This window comes from Mesoplodon densirostris, chromosome 10 (assembly GCF_025265405.1).
Source record: "Mesoplodon densirostris isolate mMesDen1 chromosome 10, mMesDen1 primary haplotype, whole genome shotgun sequence".
NCBI lineage: Eukaryota > Metazoa > Chordata > Mammalia > Artiodactyla > Ziphiidae > Mesoplodon > Mesoplodon densirostris.
The window spans coordinates 25813132-25837314 of NC_082670.1; the positions used below are offsets into that span (position 1 = coordinate 25813132).

Here is a 24183-nt window from a genome sequence, read left to right on the forward strand (position 1 = left end):
TTGTTCCATCCCCCAAACACCTCTTTAAAAGAGAGTCTTTATGATTAGTAACTTCATTTTTATAAACGTGGAAAACAAAGCTTAGAGAGTCATGTCTTCAACAATGTCAGATGGATGGTAAATATCTACTCGGGGATTCGAATCTAGCTGGTTGGCTTTCAAGCCTCACTTTTGCATTATAATGCTTCTCAGAAAATCGGCTGAACAAATGCAGCATGGTGAAATTCTCAGGTAATTGTGGCTCTGAGACTTTGAGTTCACCACCATCTTAGTTTAAGCTTAGGGGCTACAAAACGAACACAATATTAGGTGCCATGGTGGGGAGGGCTTCGATAAAGGGAGACCACAGCCTCAAGGGTCAGCCAAACTGGGCTGCACAATATTAACATATTGCCAATCTACAGTAGGTCTAGAAGACAGTGAGTATGGAAGTCATGTCTTGGGTGGATATGGAGCTGGGAATGTTTTAGCATGAAGACGAGGAGATGAAGTAGATGTGATAGTTATCCTGCTCATTATTTCTAACAAAGTGTGGGAGAAACCATTTTGACATTGATTTGAAAATAGATGTTCTAGTTGGACATGAGTTATAGTTTCTTAAGCAGTGACCTTTTGCCCTTTTCATCACCAATCCTGGTCTTCCCGTGGGATATGCCAACTTCGTGGTGATGTCCCATCAGCATCTCAAAACTTGGGAGTACTGCTCTAGGAGATGGGACCCCTTGGATTCTCATCTCGGAGTTGCCTTATTTTTGTGTTTGACTTTCTGCAAATCCCCAATCTCTTTGAGTTACATTTCTTATGCCTCTACCTAATTTACCGGCTGAAATGAGATCATACATATGAAACTGTTAAAAAGTGTAAAACATCATGCTTTTTTTTTTTTTTTTTTTGCGGTACATGGGCCTCTCACCGTTGTGACCGTTGTGGCCCCTCCCGCTGTGGAGCACAGGCTCCGGACGCGCAGGCTCAGCTCACGGGCCCAGCTGCTCCGCGGCATGCGGGATCCTCCCGGACCAAGGCACGAACCCATGTCCCCTGCATCAGCAGGCAGACCCTCAAACACTGCACCACCAGGGAAGCCCTTTTTTCTTTTTTTTACATCATGTATTATTATAACTAATAATCTTGGAGCTAGTTGCAACAATGACTAAAGCCAGGATTATTCTTGAGTAAATATCACACCTGTTGGGGGTCATACCCTGCAAACTCTATGCTCTCCTCTCCTCTGGACCACATATTTTTAGACTTTCTGTAATGCTACACTGCAGTTTTTCATTTTAAATCCAGTCTGGTTTCTCTCCTTAAAGCAAGAGGACTTTTAAAGCAAGTGGCTGGTAGTATAACTGGCACATATATCGAATCTCCTTAGTCTAGGCGGTTAAGTAAGTTTAATTAATTTACTAAGTTAATGTTCCACTGCTAACAGAGCCTCATTGCCATCAGCTGGGGAGAGGGAATTGAAAGCCTAAATGAACTCATTTTTTCACAGTTGGAATTAGGGACCAGTTAGCCAGTTGTGTGGGTTTTCCAATTTCTCCATCTGCCCTGGGGGGATTCAGGCAATTCACTCCCCCATCACTAAGTGTAAGAACAGGAAGAGGGAAGGGGAAAAGAAAAAAAAAAATTTTCCCAACATTTGCTTCCATTTTTGGAACTGGAAGTATTATCTGTGCATTGCTTCTTTGGTTGGGTTTGGAGAAGCTTTTGCTAATGTTCCTGATAGAGCTGGAAAAGAGAAAGGCCTCAGTGAAAGATATTTACCATGTGCATTTTCATTGCAGGGTGTGCAGATAAAGGGAAAACAAATAAACAATAAAAGAATGGAAACAAAATTACAGAAATTTGCAAAATTTGACAAATGGTGGCCTGTAGTTGCCACAAGCTAATGGCTTGCAATGATTAATAAGAGTAAAAATAATTGCATTTCATTAAGATTGATGACACCCCATTTAACCTCCCCTCTCGTTTCAGCCCTAAAGTGGAAAGAGATGAAGTTCTCATCTATAATAGCTCCTGTACCATTACCATGGAAACCGAGGCAAAGATGGAGTGTGAGACGCCTAATCAGCCAATTACCGCCAAGATTACTGAGATACAAAAAAGCTGGGGCCAGAACACTCAGGTATAATCAAATCTTTTTTACAGACTGATTCAAACAGCTCAAATTAAATTTGTAATATTGTGTACATTAAAAAAACAATTTAGCCCAAATGGCAGCGATATATAATATTAAATGCTCTCAAACTTTGAGGAGCTGGTCTAATGCACAGCATCTGAATTCATAGTTAACTATGGTTAATCATATATTTTCTCAAAAATAAATGAGTGCTGCCTGGGCTCTTTTAAAGCAAATTCTGAACAGATAATCTCAGCATATTGTCCTGCTTTCCGTGAGCATGTTTGAAAGAAGCTCTCAGTGGTTTATTTCTCCATGAAATAAATGGCCTACAGTGTAACCAGGCCCTTCTGGAAGGTTTCCAAATCACTCAGCCATCCTCAGTTGGTGGGATGGCAGTGTCTCCTGGTCCATCCCGTTCATCTCTGTGCCATGTAGAGCAGAGTGGAAACTTCTACTTCTGAGGGGATGCCGTGGAAATTAGGACCGAATAGGGAAAAAGTCTGTGGGGTCATCTGGTCCAGCCTCCCTACCTCACCCATCCATTTTTAAATCATCTTAGCCACCCCTCCAAGTGGGTTTTGTAAGAATGTGTCCTTACAAGTCCCTTGTGGGAGATTCCACAGCCTCCCAGGGAATTTTCGAAAATTGAAATCAGAGGCAAAGGGCTCTTTGGAAATGTATCAGATAATCTTTTACAATTCTCCAGGCTTCTCATGGTACACAGATAAAAAATAATATTTATTGAGCACCTACTCCCTTAGGTGTCTTTCTCTTTATGAAAGCGATCCTCAGATCTCCCTCTTTTGTCTCTTTTATTGGAATAAATGTTTATTGAGTGCCTATTAAGTGCCACACGCGATCGGAGATACTCTCATGAATGCTGCTCCAATGAAACCTTTGCAATCCCAAACTGTACCTCCTGGGTTCGCGAGGGCTGTTTTTCTATAACTTTTGGGCTAGTGCTGAAAAAACATGCAGTTACAAATAACGTGATTTTTCTGTCCTTTCTAAGCTGTTCCCTGTCTGCCTTTCCACCCCCTCCCCCCTGGGCTCTCCCTGTCCATCCTGTTACCTCCCAGGCTTTTCACACCCCTTTCCCAAACCTTCAGGTTGTTGCACAGGGCTGTTGCTTCTTCCTTCATTGTGTACCCGCCCTGCCAAATTCACCTCTTCCTTTCAGTGTATTGATAGCTTTAATTCTTTATCTGCAGCACTATGGTCCCCTAATCACAGCCTCCTCTTCATGCCCGTGCCCCTTCTCAGCAGTTGGCTGGCAGTGATGTCTCAAAGGTTTACTGTAGTGAGCGAGGCTGCTGAATTAGCATCGAACTGTAGAAAGAGAGCTGTGGGCTGAAGGCTAGCTGTGGGACACTGAGCATTCTTTAAGTCTTTCCGGGCTTCAGTCTCCACCTGGGGAATAATAAGCTGGGTTGTTAGGGCGCACCTCTGAGCAAATGCCGGTGACAGGGAGGGAGAGGCAGGTAGCACAGGGGTTAGGGGCTTTGAGCTGGACTGCTGGGAATGGAATACATCAGTTTCTCCCTGGGGGACTTCAGGCAACTTAGCACCTCTGTGCATCAGTTTTCTCATCTGTAAAGTGGGGAGAATAATGGTACACACCCCCCCCCCCCAAATAGGGTTGGTATGAGGATTCCAGCATGTGAGCCACTGTGAACTGCACCTCACACACAGTAAATGTCCAATGTTGGTTGTTCTTGTCCATGCTCATTTGCTAGTCTCAGGGCTAGAAAATGATACAGGATCATTTCTCCATAGTGCTTGCTGCTTTGACCAGATCATTTCACTTCTTAGATTTCATTGAATTTCCCATCATCTCAAAGACTAATTTTGAGTTTTTTGGGGGCCTTAAGTGTCTGTCATCTTTAAATGTTTATACAGCTTGTATTTATTGAGTTCCAATCACGTTCAAGGTCCTCTACTATGAAAGAGAAAAAAAAATGTGGAAAGAGACCCCTCTTTAGGGGACAGTAGGGAAGACAGGTCGTGTATGGAGGTAGGTGAGGTTCAAAGAAGGACATGAAGAGTCAGTTCATCACAGTTGGATGTAATGTTGGACACCATCCGACCAGTGACGCAGCAAGGGATGAGTTAACTGAGGTCCATAAAGAGAGGTGACCTGATAAATCACACAGCTGTAATTTGACATCATAACCCATGCAGCCATAAGTCATTGTGGAGGAAATAAGCCAATTAATCTTTAGGAACCAGAGGGGCATGTGTCTAAACCTACTAGGCTAATATCAGTGCCTAGGAAACTCCAGTCCTGGGATGTATGATTGTCCTATAGATGTTGGGAAGTCTGGGGACCTTAGGTACACAATTGCCTTTTCTGGGCCTGGAAAGAACCAACACTGCCAGATGCTTTATCAGGACTAGAGTTCTGGTCTCTAGGTCCAAGTACTATGTGAGAACCTTGGAACACTAGTTCCATGGAATGTTAATAAGTATTCTGGGATAAAAGGGTTCCAAACTCAAATACATTTATGAAAGTTGGATTAAATATATATATATATATATATATATATATATATATATATATATATATTTATATATAAAACATATATATATATATGTTTATTGAGAGCATTCAGTATGTGAGTATATAATGTAAAATTCTAGGAGAGGGCTGTAGTGTGGAGTATTACCTGAACTTGTTTGTCCACAGAGCCCTTTATTCCCAGAATTTCTTTGGGGGCTGGTATCTGTCCTGCTGCCCTCACTTTGGGAACTGTTGCCCATGCCATGCTCTTCCCCCTACCCTAGAGTGGAGGGTCAGAGGTGGGGAAGGTTACCTTCAGATGGGGCAGTCAACTGAAGGTAAGTAGGTAGCATTTGTATTATGCCAGGAAGGGTGGGCAGGGTTCAGGCAGGCGGGGATGCAGAGGAAAGGTATTTTTGGTGGTGAAACCAGGATGCACAAGGCACTGAGGCAAGAACCCACAGGAATAGTGTGAAGAGCATGGTGTATATGAAGGAGACTAGTGAGTCGTAGGTTTGGAAAGATGGGCTAGGATGAGATTGTGATGGCAGGTTCAGCGTTTTGTCCTTTAATTCATCAGGTGACAAGTAGTCCTCAAGGAGTGACTGCAAGATCCCAGGCGTGCTTTAGTCACATTGGTCTGGTAGCTGGGTGTGGGACGCCCTGGGAAACCGAGGGGAGGTGGATGAGAGGTAATCGAAGGAGGGAAGTGGCAGAGGGAGTGGAGGGGAGGGGGCACTTGCAATAGTCAGCAGTCGATAGATTGTGTTCGGCAAAGTGTTCAGAGAGATTGAAAATTCATTGTGGGAGGTGGGAAAATTATCGGTCAGTTTTCCCAATGGTCTTTTCAGATGTTTGAAGTATATCTATATATCTATATCTATATATCCATGCTCTTGATTCCAGAATTGTAATCTCCAGCCCAGAACTCTTTCCTGAACTTTCGATTCCCAAACTTCATTGCCTCCTGGCATCTTCACTTGGATACCGAAATGGCATGTCAAGTCTAACAGGTTCTGAGTTGAACTCCTGATCTCCACTGCTGCTCTCCCCTAGCGTGTCTTCCCCCCACCATAGTCCTGAACTGAGTTGATGGCAGCTTTTCAGTTGCTCAGGCCGTGGAGGCATCCTTGATCTTCCGAATCCCATGTCAGACCCATCAGGAAATTCTGTTGTCTGTACCTTTCATCCGACTGCTTTGTAGCAAGTCTACGGCTGTCACATCCGCCATCATCTACTGATGATTACAGAGCTGGTCTCCCTGCCTCTCCCTCTGCCTCCCCTTTCAGTCTATTCTAATGGAGCCCCAGTGACCCTTTCCAAATATGTCAGGTAATTACATTCCTCTCAAAACCTTTCCGTGGCTCCCAAATTCTCTCTCAATAAAAGCAAGTCCTTACACTTATCTAAAGGGCCATTCTCTGCAACAGCTTCCCACCTCCAAATCCTCTTTGGCTTCACCTCTTGTTTCTGTCCCCTGTACCTGGTCTGTCCAGGCCCAGCAGCTCCCTGCTGTTCCTGGAACACGCCAGGCTCACTTCCACCCTGAAACTTTGCATCTGCCCTTCCTTCTGCTTAAATACTGTCTCCTCCTTAAAATACTGTCTTCTGCTTAAAACACTGTCTCTTTTTCTTTTTTGAATTGAAGTATAGTTGATTTACAATATTGTGTTAGTTTCAGGTGTACAGCAAAGTGATTTGGTTATACACACACACACATATATATATGTATATATATATTTTCAGATTCTTTTCCATTATAGGTTATTATAAGATAATATAGTTCCCCATAAATCCTTGTTATTTATCTATTTTATATATAGTAGTGTGTATCTGCGAATCCCAAACTCCTAATTTATCCTTCTCTCTCCCCGCTTCAAGTTTGTTTTCTATGTCTGTGAGTCTGTTTCTGTTTTGTAAACAAGTTCATTCGTGTTATTTTTTAGATTCCACATGTAAGTGGTATTTGTCGACGGACATTTAGGTTGCTTCCACGTCTTGGCTATTGTGAATAGTGCTGCTGTGAACGTTGGGGTGCATGTGTCTTTTCAAATTCGAGTTTCATCTTTTCCAGATATATGCCTAGTAGTGGGGTCACTGGATCATATGGCAACTCTACTATTTTTAGTTTTTAAGGAACCTCCATACTGTTCTCCATAGTGGCTGCACCAATTTACATTCCCACCAACAGTGTAGAAGTGTTCCTCCATTCTCCTTACCCTCTTCAGCATTTATTATTTGTAGACTTTTTGATGATAGCCATTCTGGCTGGTGTGAGGTGATACCTCATTGTAGTTTTGATTTGCGTTTCTCTAATAATTAGCAATGTTGAGCATCTTTCTCAATCCCTGTTCAAGTACAACCCTCTGTTTTAACTTTTTGCTGAAATGTTACTTCCTCAATGAAGTCTACTTTTACCATGCTATTTAAAGTTACAACCCAGTGCTGCTCACTCCATATATCATACCTACAATTTTCCTTAGTCTGTTTTATTTTTTCCATAGTCCTTATCACCTGCTAATATATTATGTAAGATACTAATTTATTATGTTTATTGTTTTGCATCTGACTTTTCTTGCTAGAACATGATCTTCAGGAAGGCAGAAATGTTTACCTGCTTTGTTTGCTGGTGTATCCCAACTGCCTAGAACAGAGCCTGAATCAGTTGTACAAATGAACAATATAGAAATACAAATAAAGGCAGTTAAAAGAAGCCTTCTCACATGTTGCTTCTCCAATTCCATATCCCCTGAAGATTCTATCTGAAAGGAGACACACACACACACTCACACACACTGGTGTACATACACTCATTTGCACACAAAGATGTTATTGCGTCATTAATATTGTTCTTCAACTTGTATTTTTAAAAAACCTATTGACACTCTAGGGTATCAGCTCCTTGAAAAGAAGAATTTTGTTTTGTCACTGCTGTTTCCCAAAGCTTAGAACTATGCGTAATACACAGCAGATCCTGTTAAAAATTATTGAATGGATGAATGGATTTATGAATGAGTGAATGCATCATGGTCATCTTTCCATTTTAGCAGAGGTACATTTGTCTCTTCTTCAGAAGACATTGATTATACCTACTGTGTATCGCCGTGATACATGAAACAAGAGAAAAGATATTAGAAAAAGCAAAAATTTAAGAGTTCTAGAAAACACAATAAGGTGCCATAAGGCAGCCAGAGGTTTTGAGGGATTTCTGAAGGATAAAGAGTGGATTGAGTTGGATGGGTAGAGAAATCACAGCAGAATAAACACAATGCAAAGCCAGTTTAGAGAAAATGAATAGAAAGAGTCAGCTATACTTTTCAATGGAGCTCCAGGAGAAATTCCAAACTTGAGAGTCATATAGGGCAGGTATCAGGGTAACTGAAGAAAGGACTGCTTGGGAGAACTACTAGGGCCATTTCCCTTCCTTTCCCCTCTCCCTTTCTTTTCCTCTGTCCCTGTGTACTCGGAGTGGTGGCTCTGTGGCTCTCAAGACAAAGTCTTAAGAGCAGCTCACAAAGCAAAAAGGGGATTATTTGCTTGGGGACAGGAGATGGGTATGTTCCTTTGTGAGTATTAGGGTCTTTGTTAAACTTGGCCAAACCCAAGGCAACTCTGAAACTCCAGACAGACTCAGGGAAAGAAGGGAGAAAAGGGCAGGGAAAACAGCATTCTCCTCATTTCTGCCTCGAAGGAATCCCTTTACTTTCCCTGCACTTATCCAGATGTTTCACCTAGCAATTTCGGTTGTGACAACCTGAAGAGGTTTCTCTGAACATCTGATCTGCCACATCAGTGGAAAAAGAAGTTGGAAACAGTGCTATTAAAGTTATCTGGAAGATGATTTTAAACCTAGAATCCTATACCCCATCAAATACTATCTGGAACAGAAAGAAAATAAAGACATGTACGCTATACAAAATTCAGAACGTTTATCACCCCTGTGCACTCTCTGAAAAAATCACATGCTCTGACAAACCATAAAATGAATCCAAGGATGAAGATGATATGAGAAACAAGAAACAGTAATGAACAAAGAACCTGAAAATAGCAAAACCGGAGTAAAAATGGGTGAAAATATGGCTGTGAAGCTTAACGTAGTTAACAATGAACTCTTAACCAAACTGAGGCAGGAACCTCCTGTTTCAAGTAGATATAATAAAAGGAGGACAAGAAACAGAGGCATAAACCTCCCTTTTTGATAAAATGAGATTTTTGTAGCACATGCACAGCATTATGTGAAGATGGAAAGTATATGGGAGAATGCGGATGACTTCATGGGGAGGAGGAAAGCCAAAATTAAGTTCCTGCAAAGGGACATTTAGATAAAAAGCAAGACAGTTTGCTCTACTGGGCCCTAGAAGAGCTTTGGATTTAGAGACATTTAGGTACCAGGAAACGGTCATGAGGCAGGAAGGGGTTGCTTGAAATCTTCGATAAAGAGTGTCTAGAGCCCAGGACCTTGCTATTGGTGGACCCAAGCAGACATCTCTTTCCTACTCTTTCCTCCAGGAAGCAGGGGCATAATTTATGGACAGATTGTATTAATTAGGTGCCTGATATCAAGCACAGGGGAGGAGGGGATGGAGAATCTCGAAGATGATTGGAAGATCTGGATACTCTTTTTAAAAAAAAAAAAATTAATTAATTAATTAATTTTGGGCTGTGTTGGGTCTTCGTTTCTGTGTGAGGACTTTCTCTAGCTGTGGCAAGTAGGGGCCACTCTTCATCATGGTGCGCAGGCCTCTCACTATCGCGGCCTCTCTTGTTGCGGAGCACAGGCTCCAGATGCGCAGGTTCAGTAGTTGTGGCTCATGGGCCTAGTTGCTCCGTGGCATGTGGGATCTTCCCAGACCAGGGCTCGAACCTGTGTCCCCTGCATTAGCAGGCAGATTCTCAACCACTGCGCCACCAGGGAAGCCCCTGGTTACTCTTTGAAGAGAGGTCAACCTCCCCTGACCCCGCATAAAATTCTGTCCTTTGCCCCCAGCTTCAGCATCCTGGCACTTCATGTTCTATTCTTTCCAGAAAGGCGACTAAAAGATACTTTTCTGGAGCAATTAAACCAGAGTAAAGACCCACAGATTTGGACATTTGGAAGCCTCGTGACATCCCGCTTATACAGATCGTCCACTTAGATTTTTACCGCGTTGCTCTTAAATGTGAATGGACAGACTTCTGGTTTGGGCCACGAGAGAGTGAAGATTTTAGACTTACCCTCCTGCTGTACACAACTGTGAAACTAGTTGGATATATTTCAGGCTTTGGATAACAGACGGCACAAGGCTGTGATCCTTGAGAGAAGGGAAACACACAAGAAGAGCAGCTTTCCATCTGAGAACACTATTCCAGGGAAAGAGACCTCAGGCCGAGAGAAGCAGTCTCCCTGGGGGAGCCATCGGAGGCTGGGGCTCAGGGTTGCCTATGTAGGTAGGAGGTATGGAAATGGAAGAGGATGTAGGAGGGATAGGAAAATATTTAATGAGATAATGGCCCCCAAATTTTCAAATTTGATGAAAAATACAATCCCATAGATCCAAAAAGCTTAATGAATCCAAATCAGAGGAAACATTAATAAGAGATCCATTATTGGAGTTTTCAATACTGTTGAGATGTCAGTCCTAAGTTAATATTTAGAGATAATGCAATTCCGATAAAACAACCCAACTTTATTTTTTGGTAGCAGTTTCCAGGCCGATTAAACATTTCTATGGAAACGTAATGAATAGACAAATCTACCTTTAAAAAGAAGAACAAACTTTGATGACTTACTCTGCCCGATTTCAAGTCTACTATAAAGCTATGGTAGTCAGTAGGAGTTCCAAGCAAGATCTCATTTGAAAGGAGGTTTCTGTTGCTAAAACTATCTTTGAAAGCTCTTGCTGCAGTGTTGTGGAAGCCAGGGGAGGGGAGAGGTTGAAGGAAGGGGTGATGAGGCACATCAAAAGGTAATGTGATCAGAAGGTCCTTAGTGATGCTTGAGGCTGCAGGACAGCATTGTTGGGGAGGAAAACCAGATTTTGAGGGGTTAAGGAATAAGTGAGTGGCGACTAAATGTAGGCAGCTGATACAGATCACAAGTAGGAAGGGAAAGGAGGGATGCAGGTAAGTATCGCGGTGGGCAGGCAGCCCTTTCCTTGTGCGCATACTCACTACCTCACTATCATTGGCACTAGGGATGGTTTCTTACGTTAAAGGTGCTTTGATTCAAGCTGGAGTCTTCCAGGATGTTACTTGATTTGACAAGACCAAGTCTCTGCAGGTCTCTCACTCTATTCATTCTTCTACTGACTACAAACTAGCTTTCACACCCCTGATATTTGGCTGTTAGAAAAGCCAAACCCCACTGCTTCATTTAATCCCTACTTTCTGTTTAAGGAGATTCTCCTAGAAAATTGGTGCAATACAGTGATGCAACAAATTTTACATTTTCTTTATAATGTGTATAGCTAGTTAGAGGCTAATTTGAAACTATTTTCTATTCCCTAATTGATTTTGTTTCTTGTATTACTGAAATCCCCAAACACTTTTTCACTTTTGTTTTCTCTCCTTTCCTTTCTTCTCTTTTTGGTTTTTCTTCTTTCCTTTTCTTTTTCTTTCTTTTTTCCCTTCTCCTTCCTTTTCCCTTCCCTTCCCTTCCCCTCCCCTTACTTTCTTCTCCTCTCCTCTTTTCCTTTTTCTTCTTTTCTCTCCCTTCTTCCTTTTCTTCCCTTTAAACCACCTCTTTTATTCAGTGTTTGTCTTCAGGGGTGTGTGCCTTTGGAGGGAGATGCTTTTGGAAGCAGGGTTGAGCCGGTCGTTCGTTAAGCCTAAGTGCCTAACAATTAAGTGCTAGTCACCTCCCAAGATGAATGGATATTTAACTGATTTTCCAGAACTGTACCTTTTAACTAAGAATGTACAGCAGCTCTGCAGTTAGTTCCCTCTGTGGTAGTCTCCTCCACTATCCAGTTCTCATCTGTTTTGAGTCCTAGGAAGCTTGGCACACTCCCACCCCTTTTTGAAGTGTGATGGGCCATGTCACTTGCTTAGCGCGTGGGTAGAAACACTTCATGTCTTGGGCTCGACTCTCCAGCCCTCTCTTTTCCTTTGCCATGATGATTAAATGGTCCAGAGTGTGGTGTCAACTTATAGAGGACAGCTATTCCATCCTGGAGACTTGCCAACATTTGTAGTGGACTTTGTGTTGTGCCCATGAGGATTTGGGGTTGTTCGTTACTGCACGTCATCTAGCCAGTCCTAGCTATAGACTAATGACCCCATCTAACCTTTAGCCTGGTGGCTGATTCACTGCATTCCACATGATGCCTTTAATTCTTCTCTGTGATTCCACATGGAATGATGTCCTGGTTTATGTTCTTGGTGGCAGGGACGACAAGCTGGACTATGAGATGGGACCATTAGGCAGAACTTATGGCCTGATGGGAGTTAGCAGGGTAAAGCCAGTCTCCTTCCCAGACTCTGGATTCCCACTTTCCTCCTCCTTCATTGGTGGTGTGCTTCCATTCTCACCCTGATGCCCTGAAGATCCTCTGTGGAATTTTCTAGTGCCGAGAAATTAATCATCTTCTTTTGCAGTGTTGTTGCAAGTTGTGGGAGTTGGGAGGGAGATGTGGCTATTTCTGGTATCTCTACCTGTGCTGAATCTCTGTTTATTTCCTCCTAAGAATCACTCTGGAACATTATGTATGAAGAAAGTTTGTTCCAACAGAGCATATATTTATACTGTAGTCTATATCCATAGCCATAGCCCTGTGGAATCTATGTATAGGTGTTTTTCCATTACGCTTATGCTCTTTCGTTTCTTTCTTTAAATTTTATTTAAAAAAATCTTGTTATGAAGATTTCAATCACAAGGGAAAAAGAACACGACTCAAGTAGACTTAATAAAGTGACTCACAGAATGGCTCATGGGACAGAAAAGCTCAGTCAGGAGTCATAGGCATGGCCTGACTCAATAGTTCTGTGCTCACTCATGAGATAGCTCTTTCCATGTCTCTTCCTTGCCTTCTGTGGGGTCAGATTCAACCTAAGGCTGCCTCCTCTGTGGGCAAAAGATGGTTGCCAGTAGCGCCCAGGGCTACTTGCTCCCCTATCTACATTGCGTGTGAATAAAGGGGTCTTTTATGGGCGTGGTTTCAGAAGGAGGAAGTTTCTTTTCCAAAAGCCCTCAACAAATGTCTCTTCATGACTCATTGGTCCAAACTGAGTCATTGTACGTGACCATACTGCCTTGTGCTCAGGGTGATAGGATTTGCTGGCTGTTTTTGGCCAGTTATTGCGGACCTTGGAACAGAGTCAATCCCAGCCCCCAGCACCTGGGTGAGAATATGACAGCAGTGATGCCTAGAAGGAAAATCTTAGGGCTACTGATGAAGGGAAACTGGCAACAGACATTGGAAGGTCAGCCAACACTTGACCATAATGGCTTCACTTTTGTCTTTATGGCTCTAAACTAAGGCCTCTTCCTCTGATTCTCCTCACTGGTCCTTTGTGATAATCTAAGGCATTGCTCTTGCATGGAATTTTGATGGGGGTGAGAACAAGGTGCCAATAAGGGATTTGGCTAAGTGAAAAGGAAACAAAGAGTTTGGTAAACCTCCCTTAGAATTCCGTAGAGTGTTTGCTTTAAGAAACAAACAAATAAACAAGCAAATGAGAAAGCATAACGACTCCATAAAGCACACATACCTTCAGTAGCCTGCAGGACCTCAAAACCAGTTATGTGTTTCTTTTGTGATGTGCATCTTCCTGATTCAAAATGACAGTAGTCATTTTTATGATGTACCAGCTCCCAAAGGGGATGGCTCATCATTCAGTTCTAACCTTCTTCTAACAACAAAGAAAAAAGCAATCTAGGGAAAGAAATGGTCTGTTATAGTGTTTGTTTCTCATAATGGGTCTTCCCATATACTTGGCAAATATTAATTAATCCTCCCAGCGTCCCTGTGTAATGAATACCTATATATACACGGGGTGGAGTAGACAGAGTCAACTGACCAAGGCCCCTCCATGAATTAATGTCAAAAGCAAGGGCCTGGACTGTTGGGCTCATGGCTCCAGTACCAATCACTTGAAAGCACTGCCATTTAACTTCTTTACTTCCCAGAGGGGGAAAGTATGCATGGCCAAGCAGAAGCAAATATATTTTGTTCTGTTTCTGCTTGACACCAATGAGTATGCATTGGACACCACATGATGACTTTACTAAGACAGCGAGCAAATACAGCAATATGGCCAGCAGAGAGGGCAAGTTACCTTTACACTGGGAAAATAAGATTATTGTCCTCAACCCTTGTCAAATATCATTTACAGATCACTCTCAGGGTGCCAGCCTTTTCTTTTTTTTTGGCCACGCCGCGCAGCATGTGGAATCTTAGTTCCCTGACCAGGGATCAAACCTGTGCCCCCTGCAGTGGAAGTGTGGAGTCTTAACCACTGGACTGCCAGGGAAGTCCCAGGGTGCCAGCCATTGTATTAGTCCCTGTACAGGATGGTCAGATGGTTGTTCTGAAAGATGACAGAAGACTTTGAAACTATGAAGGGCTTGGATAAAATAATTCGGTAAACTTTGAAAGGGTTGGGTTAATTCTACAGATGAATAACCTGTACCATGTGGAATGTTCTCTTCAATAGGGGAGATATAAAAACCCCAATAACTATAGTATAAGCAAAATGTAATAAATGGGATAATAAAGGTATTCATATTTTACTATGGAAGATCAGTGAAGGCCAAGAAATCTTCTGGATGGAAAAATCATTACCTACAAATTCCCTGGAAGGTGTGTCATTTTATCTGGGCCTAAATTTATGAGGATTTGAAGGATAAGGGGAGATAAGGAGAAGATGTATACTAATGAAGAGACGAGTGTTACAGAATCCCAGAAGTGGGAAAACATGGTTTTTATATAAGTAATTGTATTTGGCTGGAGTGTAAAGTTTGAAAGGAATTAATGGGGAAGGGAGTCACTGGAAACAAAGGTTGGGAAACATAAGCCGTCTTGAGTGTCAAACCAAGGAGTGTGGATTTAATCCAGGAGAAAATGTAGGGCTGTTTGAGGCTTTGTAAATTTCATAGCTGCCACTTTGTCTCATGAAATATCCCCAAGGGCTGGTATCAGAATCAGAACCGCTGGCTGAAGTGTGGCCCGACACCAGGTTAGTACTGACAGCTCAGATGCAAGTGGATGCAGGGCAGTGCTGGGGCAGGAGCCCAGGAAAGGAGGCATCAGAAAGCTGCAGCTGAGAGAGCGTTGAGGATGGGTGTGCTGAAGGTAATATGGAGAGACACCCCACGTCTCGTTGAGGGTCAGGAAAGCACAGGTGATTCTGTGCTGTGAGTTACAGAGAGGCAGTGTGGAACAGCAGTTGGTCTGAGAGTGGATGACCTGGGTCCTACCTCCCAGCTTGGGTATCACCTACCTGTGTGATTCTGGGCAAGTCCTTGGGAGAACCTCAGTTTCTTCATCTGTAATGAGCAATGGGACCAATGCAGCATCTTCCAAGGTGGGTTCTGTGGACAATTAGTAACAAAGAATGGCCCATTAGAAAAAAAGGTTTGGGGTCAAATAAGTTTGGGAAATGCTGCAGACTCACTCACGAGGTCCACATTAAGGGGAAGGTAGTTTCATTCTGTTGAACTCAGCTTTTCCCAGACCTCTCTGCTCACAAGAATCTTACTTATTTCTTGCTTCCATGCAATACCCATTGGCTGCCTGGTGAACATTTTGGGAAATTTTGGACTAGATCATTTTCAGGAAAGGTCCCATCCTCACATTCTCTGATCCTGTGTCACCTCTGAAGGTTTCTTCTCAGTCTAGGATTTTACAAATCCAAAGGAAGTTTTCTCCTCCAGTCTGATTGAGGGAATTTTCCTACCTATACTATAGGATTGACTATCATCCCCCCAGTCAACTTTCTCTCAGAGTTGAGGCAAGGAGTTCTTTAAAAGTGTTTTTGAAAGTGCTTTGAGATCCTTAAGGAAGGAGATCCCTGGTGGATTCATCATATGACTTCATTAGAAACGTTGTATGCTAAGGAGCCTTCGACTTCACCTTCTAGTTTGGAATCATCATATTTCTAACGTACTCTATTAACCAGGAAAGAGTTGAGGGATTATTTTTTTCTTCTCCTTTTTGCATCTGTATATAATATAATTTAACCTAGCAAAAAAGACACTGATTGTCCCACAGGACTTAATTAACTCCCAGCTTCATGGTGAGCTGCAGAAATAATAAGAAAAGGAAAAGTTCGGGTGTTCCATACCTGTCCACTTCCACCTCTGGTGCATAATGAGATGTCAGGAGTGGTGACACTGATGAGATGTGTAAAACATGCTGATTGCAGGAGGCAGCGAGCTGCCGGCTTGGCTCCTGGGAACGCTGGCCGGGCTGGAGGAGCCACAGACCCAGGGAACAGTAGTTTTCTTCAGATGACAATTTCCAGCAGCATCCCCACCCTGCCACCTGAATGGTGGTTTTGCTAACTTTTAGCTGTCTTCTGCACCCTGGTCGGAGGTTATGACAATTGTCACAGGACAGATGCCATGTTTATTAAGCTGCCTGTAGCAAATCTGGGCACGTAGTGCAGGATTCTACCAGCCAGCCCTCGGGGGAGCCCATTAAGAAATTGCAGGGCTAATAAAAATCATGCTGGATAAAATTGCAATCCTCTGGTGCCACTCTATGATGGGTTGAATCTGGTTTTAAATTTTAATGGGGGCAGAGACTGAAGGTTTGAATTGGGACCCTTGTCCCAGCAGCCCTGAAAGTTGTACCTTCTTAATCCAGAGCTAGAAGAGTGCAGGGAGAGGACAGGCTTGCTTCTCTCTTTGTGTGAGCCTTCTGCACATTTGAGATAGGAATTCAATAATGTTTCTTACACGTTAACAATGGAAAAGACTCCTGGAAGAAAGCCTCAGTCTGCTATGTGGTATGAAATCTGGGCTACAGCTCACATCCTCTAGCCTCACATTGATTGAAGCCTTCAGCACCCAGGCCTTGAGGGGGCCTAGAAAACGCATGGGGAACAATTCCCAGTTCCTCAGCTCGGTAAAATTGTTATAAATATAAAAACTGTCCTGTACTGGTAGCTTCTTGAAAAGGAGATTGTGTAGTTCTCTTGCAGAGCCATTCCAGCATTTAAATCCATCTTCATGTTGTACCCCCTCCAATCCAGGGGCCATAGCCTCAGAAGGTGATTCTTCATTCCTTTGCTGAATCCCTTCTGCTCACAGAATTCATCACTTCATCTGGATAAATCTATGGTTTTTAAACATTAAAATGGAACAACCAAGTGTATATTTGCTGTTTTGGGAAGACTGAGGAAAATGGAAGGAAAAACATAATAGGGTATTTCAGTAGTAGATATGATACCATCTAGGGAAGTATATTCTGTATTTTCCTGGAAAGAAATACTGCTATTACTAAGGGAAGGACGTAACGTTGGCTGAATAGTGACTTCTTCTTGGGGACTGAGTGAAGCCCTTTACTTGAACTTCCCGTTCAACCCTCAGAATAGAGCTCTGATGTGATTACTATTATTATTTCCAATTTTTTTTTTTTTGGGCCGCGCCATGCAGCATGCGACATCTTAGTTCCCCATCCAGGGATCGAACCCATTCCCCTTGCATTGAGAGTGCAGAGTCTTAACCACTGGACCACCAGGGAAGTCCCTATCATCTCCAATTTACAGATCCATAAAGGCTCAGAGAGGTTCAGTAGCTTGTTTCAGAACCCACAACAGGTAAGTGGCAGAGCAGGGACTCAAAGACAGAAGAATTCCAGAACCTGTATTTTTATTAAAATAGTAATTTTAATAACAATAGAATAGTCATCCAACAATATTACTAAATTAATAATTTTCTTTGGAAAAAAGCTTTCATAGAAGAAGAAAGGAAACCTGTTCTCTTTTATAAACAATTCCAAAATAAGTATGCGAAGTTACAATATAAATTTGTGGAAGTAGATCTCTGGGTAGTGGAGAAAGTACAAGTATATGAAAATGTACCTCCCGAGCTTCAACCTCAGCTAGGGGCATGGGTCTAGCTGTGCTCCCTCACCCACCACAGCCCCTTCAGCCCCTGCCTTCTTGTGGGTACTGTCCTACCACTTGTGTTCTAGGTCCTTCCAGTGAGCTTTTCTGCTTCCTCTACCCTTCTGCTCTGCCAGTGATTTCAGTGGACGTGCCCGTGTGTGGATGTGTGCTCATTTATGCCGGTGGGGCAGCAATTTGCAGTCTGAGCCTTGATATTCATAACTGTAGGAACTCTAGGAACTCTATAAGAATAAAGTTTTGTTGGATGAATACATGAGTGAACATCATTAAAGCTGATGGTCACCAGATGGAAATCAGGTCTGAAAACTTTCATTGTGAAGCTTTTAGAAACTGTTATTGAGACTGGAGACATTGGGAAAGACAGAAGCGTCATACTCTTACCAAAGAAATAAGTTGTACAAAGGGTGATTTACTCAGAAAGGCCTTCCATTTACAGAGGAAGGCATCTGGCCTCCACAAACATAATAGTTTGGCCATTTGCCAGCTGGGTTTTCCTGAGGGTTGCAGAAATAGAGATCTGCTTGACAGGTGATTTTCACAATATCTTTCTGAACTGTTTCATTAAGTCTTGATAATGTGAGCAATATTTCTTAGAAATTACTAATCTTTGCAGTACAGAGAGAACCTCGTAAGTTCCTTTGCTGTATTATATTAGTGAAGTAATTGGAGACTAGGTCCGTAGTTCCAGAATATTCAGCTTAATTTTCCTTTTTTAAATTTTCTGGGAAATGAGTCAATGTGTCTTGTAAAGTTAGGGATGAGGGTGCTGTTGTAGGAGACACACAAGTGTCATAATTTTTAGGCACCTGCCAGTATCATATTGCCTGGTAATTCCAGCTTCTCTCTTCTACTGTTTTGGACTCTCCATTTAAGAGCTTTAGTATACAAAACAAAACAAGACAAAACACCTTTTCATCTTACTGCAAAAAGGATACCTGCTTAGAGCAGAAAATGTAAAAAGAGATAATAAAAAGAGACCAAAAAAGATTCTCTACAATTTCAGCATCCAGTTGCTTTGATCCTGGCCAAGGGAATATTGGCCAGGGATGTCATGAGCCGTTAATGCTTCCCCGGCTCCTCCACCTCATAACCTTCAAGCTGGAGAGTTTAGAGACGCCCATTCCTGAGTTCAGTGTCTACAGGCACTGAGTGTAGACGTATGGTAGTTTGGTGAAGTAATTAAAAGACATGTTCTGTATGTTGGATAAATAAACTTGGAAGGGTCATAGGTTCAATGTCGGCAGTGCGTGAGGGCGATATATTCACGTCTATGACTATATACCTATCCATAAATTTTATGACTTTTTAATGACAATTTTTAAGACTTCTTTGTTCCATCCTAAGAAACCATCCCTTTCAGTATCAGCACCGTGGAAAACTGACCGTATTATTTACTGTGTATCACACACTTCAATGGTACAATTGGGAAGAGCAGTGCAGTTGGCCTATATAAGGTAATATATTTATTGGGGCCCATTTTTTTCTTTAACTTTTTATTTATTTAAAAAATTTATTTATTTAATTTATTTTTAAAAGTTTTGGCTGCGTTAGGTCTTCATTGCTGCATGCGGGGTTTTCTCTGGTTGCAGCGAGTGGGGGCTACTCTTTGTTGTGGTGCGCAGGCTTCTCATTGCGGTGGCTTCTCTTGTTGTGGAGCATGGGCTCTAGGTGTGCGGCTTCAGTGGTTGTGGCACACGGGCTCAGTAGTGTGGCACATGGGCTTAGTTGCTCCGCGGCATGTGGAATCTTCCTGGACCAGGGCTGGAACCCATGTCTCCTGCATTGGCAGGCGGATTCTTAACCACTGCACCACCAGGGAAGCCCTCTTTAACTTTTTAAATGGACAGTTTCAAATATGCTAAAGTGGAGACAATAACATAATAAACTCCATGTACCCATCTTCCACCTTCAACAGCTATCAACTTACTTACTTTTGTTTTTTAAGTTTGAATGGAAGAGTATTTTATATGGGTTAATTTTGAAAGGGGAATCTGCTAGTGGGAATTTTGAGGATGAAGGTAAGTTTTAACCTGGGAATCTCTCGTAGTTTAGTATTTCAGACAGAGTACAAAATGCTGTGAAAAGGATGACTACGTTTCACATTTATTCAATTTTATAGGAACATAAGGGCGTTTAGATTAAAAATTATATCTATATATAAAGTTTCCCCTTTGAGCATCTCTTCTTTTTTCTTTTTTTAAAAAAATTTCTGTCTGCCTTTCTTAATCAACTTCAACTCCTATTTAAGGTTTAAGTTCATAAAATCCAAAACTCTCCAGGTATGTTTGCATTTTATAACAGAATTCTTGGAGACAAATAAATGGTTATAATGGTAGGAAAATAGATGGTGATGATGATTTTCGTGTATGGGCTGAGCCATGCTTGGTACCCACCAAATTCCATTGCTTGAGCAGCTAAGTGACTATTTATTAACTTTAAGGCAATAAATAGTAGCTCATGTATATTGAGCTTTTATATGTGACGGGCATAAGGCATGTGACTATTTTGTGTACATTATTTTCACAGCACTATGAGTAGACATTATTAGCTCCATTTTATAGATCAGGAAATGGATCCTTCTGAAGGTTGAGAGACTTGTCCAAGGCCCCATGGCTAAAATGTTGGAGCTGGGATTTAGAAATGCAGTCTGCGTCATGTGAAACTTTCTTTTCACTATGATGCTGCCTGCTGAATAAGTTACCAAAACGATAGCAAATGGTATGGGTCCGGGGCAGTGAGGAGAAGACAAGACAAGAAAAGGATGGAGTAGCATGGGAAATAGATTTGAGTTGAAAGAAATCTTTTACTAAAATTTCATGTCTAGTGGAATTAGAACAACACTCTGTGAGTTTAGTTTAACTTCAAGGGCATGGCTGAATTTCCTAAGGAACAAAAGTGTTTCAGTTTTATTTTGAAAAATTTGGCCCGGAAAGCCAGATTCTTTTCCCAGCCCATAACTGTTTCCCTGGCTCTGGAATTTGAAAAGGCTCTGAAAAAAGTGAGGGGCTTCACTCATTCCTACCTAGATGTTGTATGAAAAGATGTCCAGTGGAATAAAACAAAGAAACAGGCCAAACAAGGGAAGAAAACGACTCAGAAGCAGATGTTATCAGGCTGGGGAGGTGACATCTGCAAGTCAAGATGGCTGCCCGGTAACCACAGGCTACGCGCAGAGATAAATGGTTGACCCCATCCCGTGTCAGCCCACGATTGATGCCACTAACAGCCCTAGTGCCTGCCCAATGAGTTTTTAAAAAAATCTTTGATAGAGTGTGTTATCTAGTTACTGGCACGAGGGCAATAACCCTGAGGGGTGAAGGAAAAGGAAAGAATAAAAGGTCAATCCAGGAGGACAGTCTCTGTCGGAGTAAATGAGAAAAAAGGATCTGGCTCCAAAGGGGAGGAAATAAATAAATAACAATGAAAGCGGCTGCGAGATGCGTGGATGGATAAGTGAGATGGCTTGTTCCCTTTGCTTTCCTTCCTTTTCTCTCCTTTCTTTCCCTCTCTCTCTCCTTTCCTCCCTTCCTCCCTCTCTCTTTCTTTCCTTTCTTCCTCCCTCTTTTTCTTGCTCTCTTTATTTTCTTTCTTCCTCACTCTCTCTCTCTCCCTTCCTTCTCCCATTTTCTTTAAATTAACACAGGCCTTGAGCTATTCTGGAGAATTTAACAGATGTAGCCATAGATCCTTTATTTTTCTCTTGAACTTTTCTAATGGTCTGATTGGGATTGTTAAGCCTTCTTTTTTTTTTTTTTGCGGTACGCAGGCCTCTCACTGCTGTGGCCTCTCCCCTTGCGGAGCACAGGCTCTGGACGCGCAGGCTTAGCGGCCATGGCTCACAGGCCCAGCCGCTCCATGGCACGTGGGATCCTCCCGGACCGGGGCATGAACCCACGTCCCCTGCATCGGCAGGCGGACTCTCAACCACTGCGCCACCAGGGAAACCCGGATTGTTAAGCCTTTAAAAAAAATGTCTTGGAGAGGTGAAATTAAAGGCCTTAATTAGCCCCCCACTTTGTCTGTGAAATAATAACAATTCAAGTGTAAAAGGTACAAAACAAATAAAATGAAATTCCTCTAGGTAATGGAAAATATGTCATTATAATATGGTATTACTAATTGATTTGTGGTAGACATGTGAATTCAATTCTGTAATAACTCTCTTGCCTTCCTACACACACACACACACACACACACACACACACACACACACACACACCTGTAGGCGTAGGTTTTATACATTTTTGGAAAGGCAGGAATATAATTGCTTTTGCTCAGTACTGCTGCATCCACAAAATTCTGCTTCATGATAGTAGAATTTTTAATTGGCTCTTTTAGTCTTGAAATACATTTTGCAGGGAGAAAAGAAAAGAAGGGAGAACTGAGTTTTTTTGGTCTAAAAGACCATGGCTTTAATTATGAATTTTTTCTTTTTATTTGACCTGGAAAATTTTAGTTTTTTTCTTCCCCCATAGAGTGTTTGTAGAAGGTAAGATGGTTCCAGGGCCAAAGGCCCGAAGACTGGGCTGGATCCGTGGCATTAATGCTCTCCTTTGAGAAGAATCATGTTGGATATAAAAATATTGGTCCCCAAAAGCAACTCTGGAAAGAGTGGAGAAATATGCTTTAGGCAGAATCCATCCTTTTCTAAGGCCAGAGGAGTTTAATGATGTGACTTCCTGGCCTTACGATATTGGTTCTCACTAGCCAGTACTGGGCAGGGTCATCTTTAGTTGGCACAGGTTGGAGGACTTGTTTTCCCATCCTTTCCTCAGAGTAATGGAAAGAGATGAGTCTTGATGCTGGAAGATGTAGTTTCTAGTCTCTGCCAAGACCATCTTACTAAGAGGCCCCGGATTCATGGCTCGATTTCTCGGAGCCATCATTGACCTCATGTACATGATGGCACTAGTGCTTCACAGCATCTTCCTGAAAAGAGTTTGAAATTTAAATGAATCTACAGATGTGAAAACCCTCTGAAAGTACTAAAGTGCTACTCACCTCTTACAGGTCCTGTATCAGTGTGGATTCTGTTGGTGTATGGAGGTGGTGGTTGGCAATAACATGGCGCTTGCAGAATAGAGCAATGAATTGGTAGTTCCTGTAAATTTCCACAAGATTGATTAAAGTAGGGGCAAGGTGGAGGAATAAAATTTTAGGGCTAGCTGAAAAATATGTAGTGTGTATTTTTTTGGCTTTTAACAGGTTCTAGCTTGGCACCATAAAATGTATGCTGTATAATTTGGCTTGCTCATAGAATTAATATATTTGAAATACTAAATTTAAAATTAAAGTTTATTTGTCAAGAATTTGTCTTTTATTGACAAATAAATTACATAGAACAAAATGCACATATCTTAAGTGTATGGTTCATTGAGATATGTATATACTATGAATCCCACACTCAAAATCAAGGTATAGAACATTTTCATCATCCAAGAAAGTTGATTCTACTTTGGTTTTTTTTTTTTTTTTTTTTTTTTGCCATAAATGGTGATGCAACAACTGAACTTAAGAAATATATCTTCTCTTTGTTTTTGTTTAAGGAAAAATATGAGAAAAGCAAGAAGTAAGCACCTGTTATGTGTCAGGCACTGAGTTGGTCTTCATATATATTTGTTAACCATATATTATGATATATAATTGTAATGGCTCTTGGAGAATCTCCATTTTATGATTGAGGGACTGAACTTCAAGGAAATTACATGACTGCCAAGGTAACTCAGTGAGTAAGTGGTGAAGTTGGAATATGAATGCGTGTTGCTACCTCGAAAACCTTTTTTCTTTCTTTAACTGATAAGATAAACGATCGCTGAGATTTGGGGACCCGAGGGTCTTCTGCAGAGTCAGAAATACTGAAAGTCCACATGTTCAGGAAAAAAGGGCTAAAGAAAAAGAACTTCTCCTCCATGAGGGGAGAAAAGTGATTGGTTACAACTTTTGATTGGTGGAACTCTTTCTGTTCCCGGGGTTATGTTTTTCCCATAATTTCAGATTTCTGAAAACTTTACTATTATTGAGACAGTTTTTATATTGCCCTAGATTGTTCTTTAGGGCACAGGTGCCTGTGTCTGGAAACAGAGCAGTGAGCCCTGGCCCCATCACTTCCCAGTGTTTTGTCCTTGGGCATCCTTCTTAGCCTCTGCAAGTCTCAGTTTTCCCATCTGTAAATGGGACTGATAAGATAGATGCCTCAGATGGTGGTTGTGAGGTTCAAATAGGGTTATGACAGCGCAGGTCTTAGTGCAGTGCCCCGTGTCTGATGAATGTTCAATCAGTGTTTACCATCATCGTTGTTGTAATTGTCATTCCTCCAAGCCTCGTGCCTTCAGCCCTGAAGTTAGTTGGTTTGGTTTTTATTTTGATATTTTCCAAATTCAGGTCAATTGAAAGTCCTCCCCAAATGGGGGGGATCTGAGTGAGTGAGGAAGCCACTGAGTCTGGGACTGTGCTGTGCACATGCATTGCCCCATCCCCGGAGGGCTTTCTGGTCCTGTGGCTGGTGCTT

At 42.0% G+C, this 24183-nt stretch overlaps 1 protein-coding gene across 1 annotated transcript in view; it reads left to right on the plus strand.

Moving 5' to 3' along the window:
* PKHD1 (PKHD1 ciliary IPT domain containing fibrocystin/polyductin) overlaps positions 1-24183 on the plus strand; it is a 426879-nt gene that overhangs the window by 80267 nt on the left and 322429 nt on the right. Inside the window, exon 34 of the mRNA XM_060110064.1 lies at positions 1975-2125. Coding sequence (XP_059966047.1) covers positions 1975-2125 — 151 coding nt within the window. The remainder of the gene's footprint in view (positions 1-1974; positions 2126-24183) is intronic.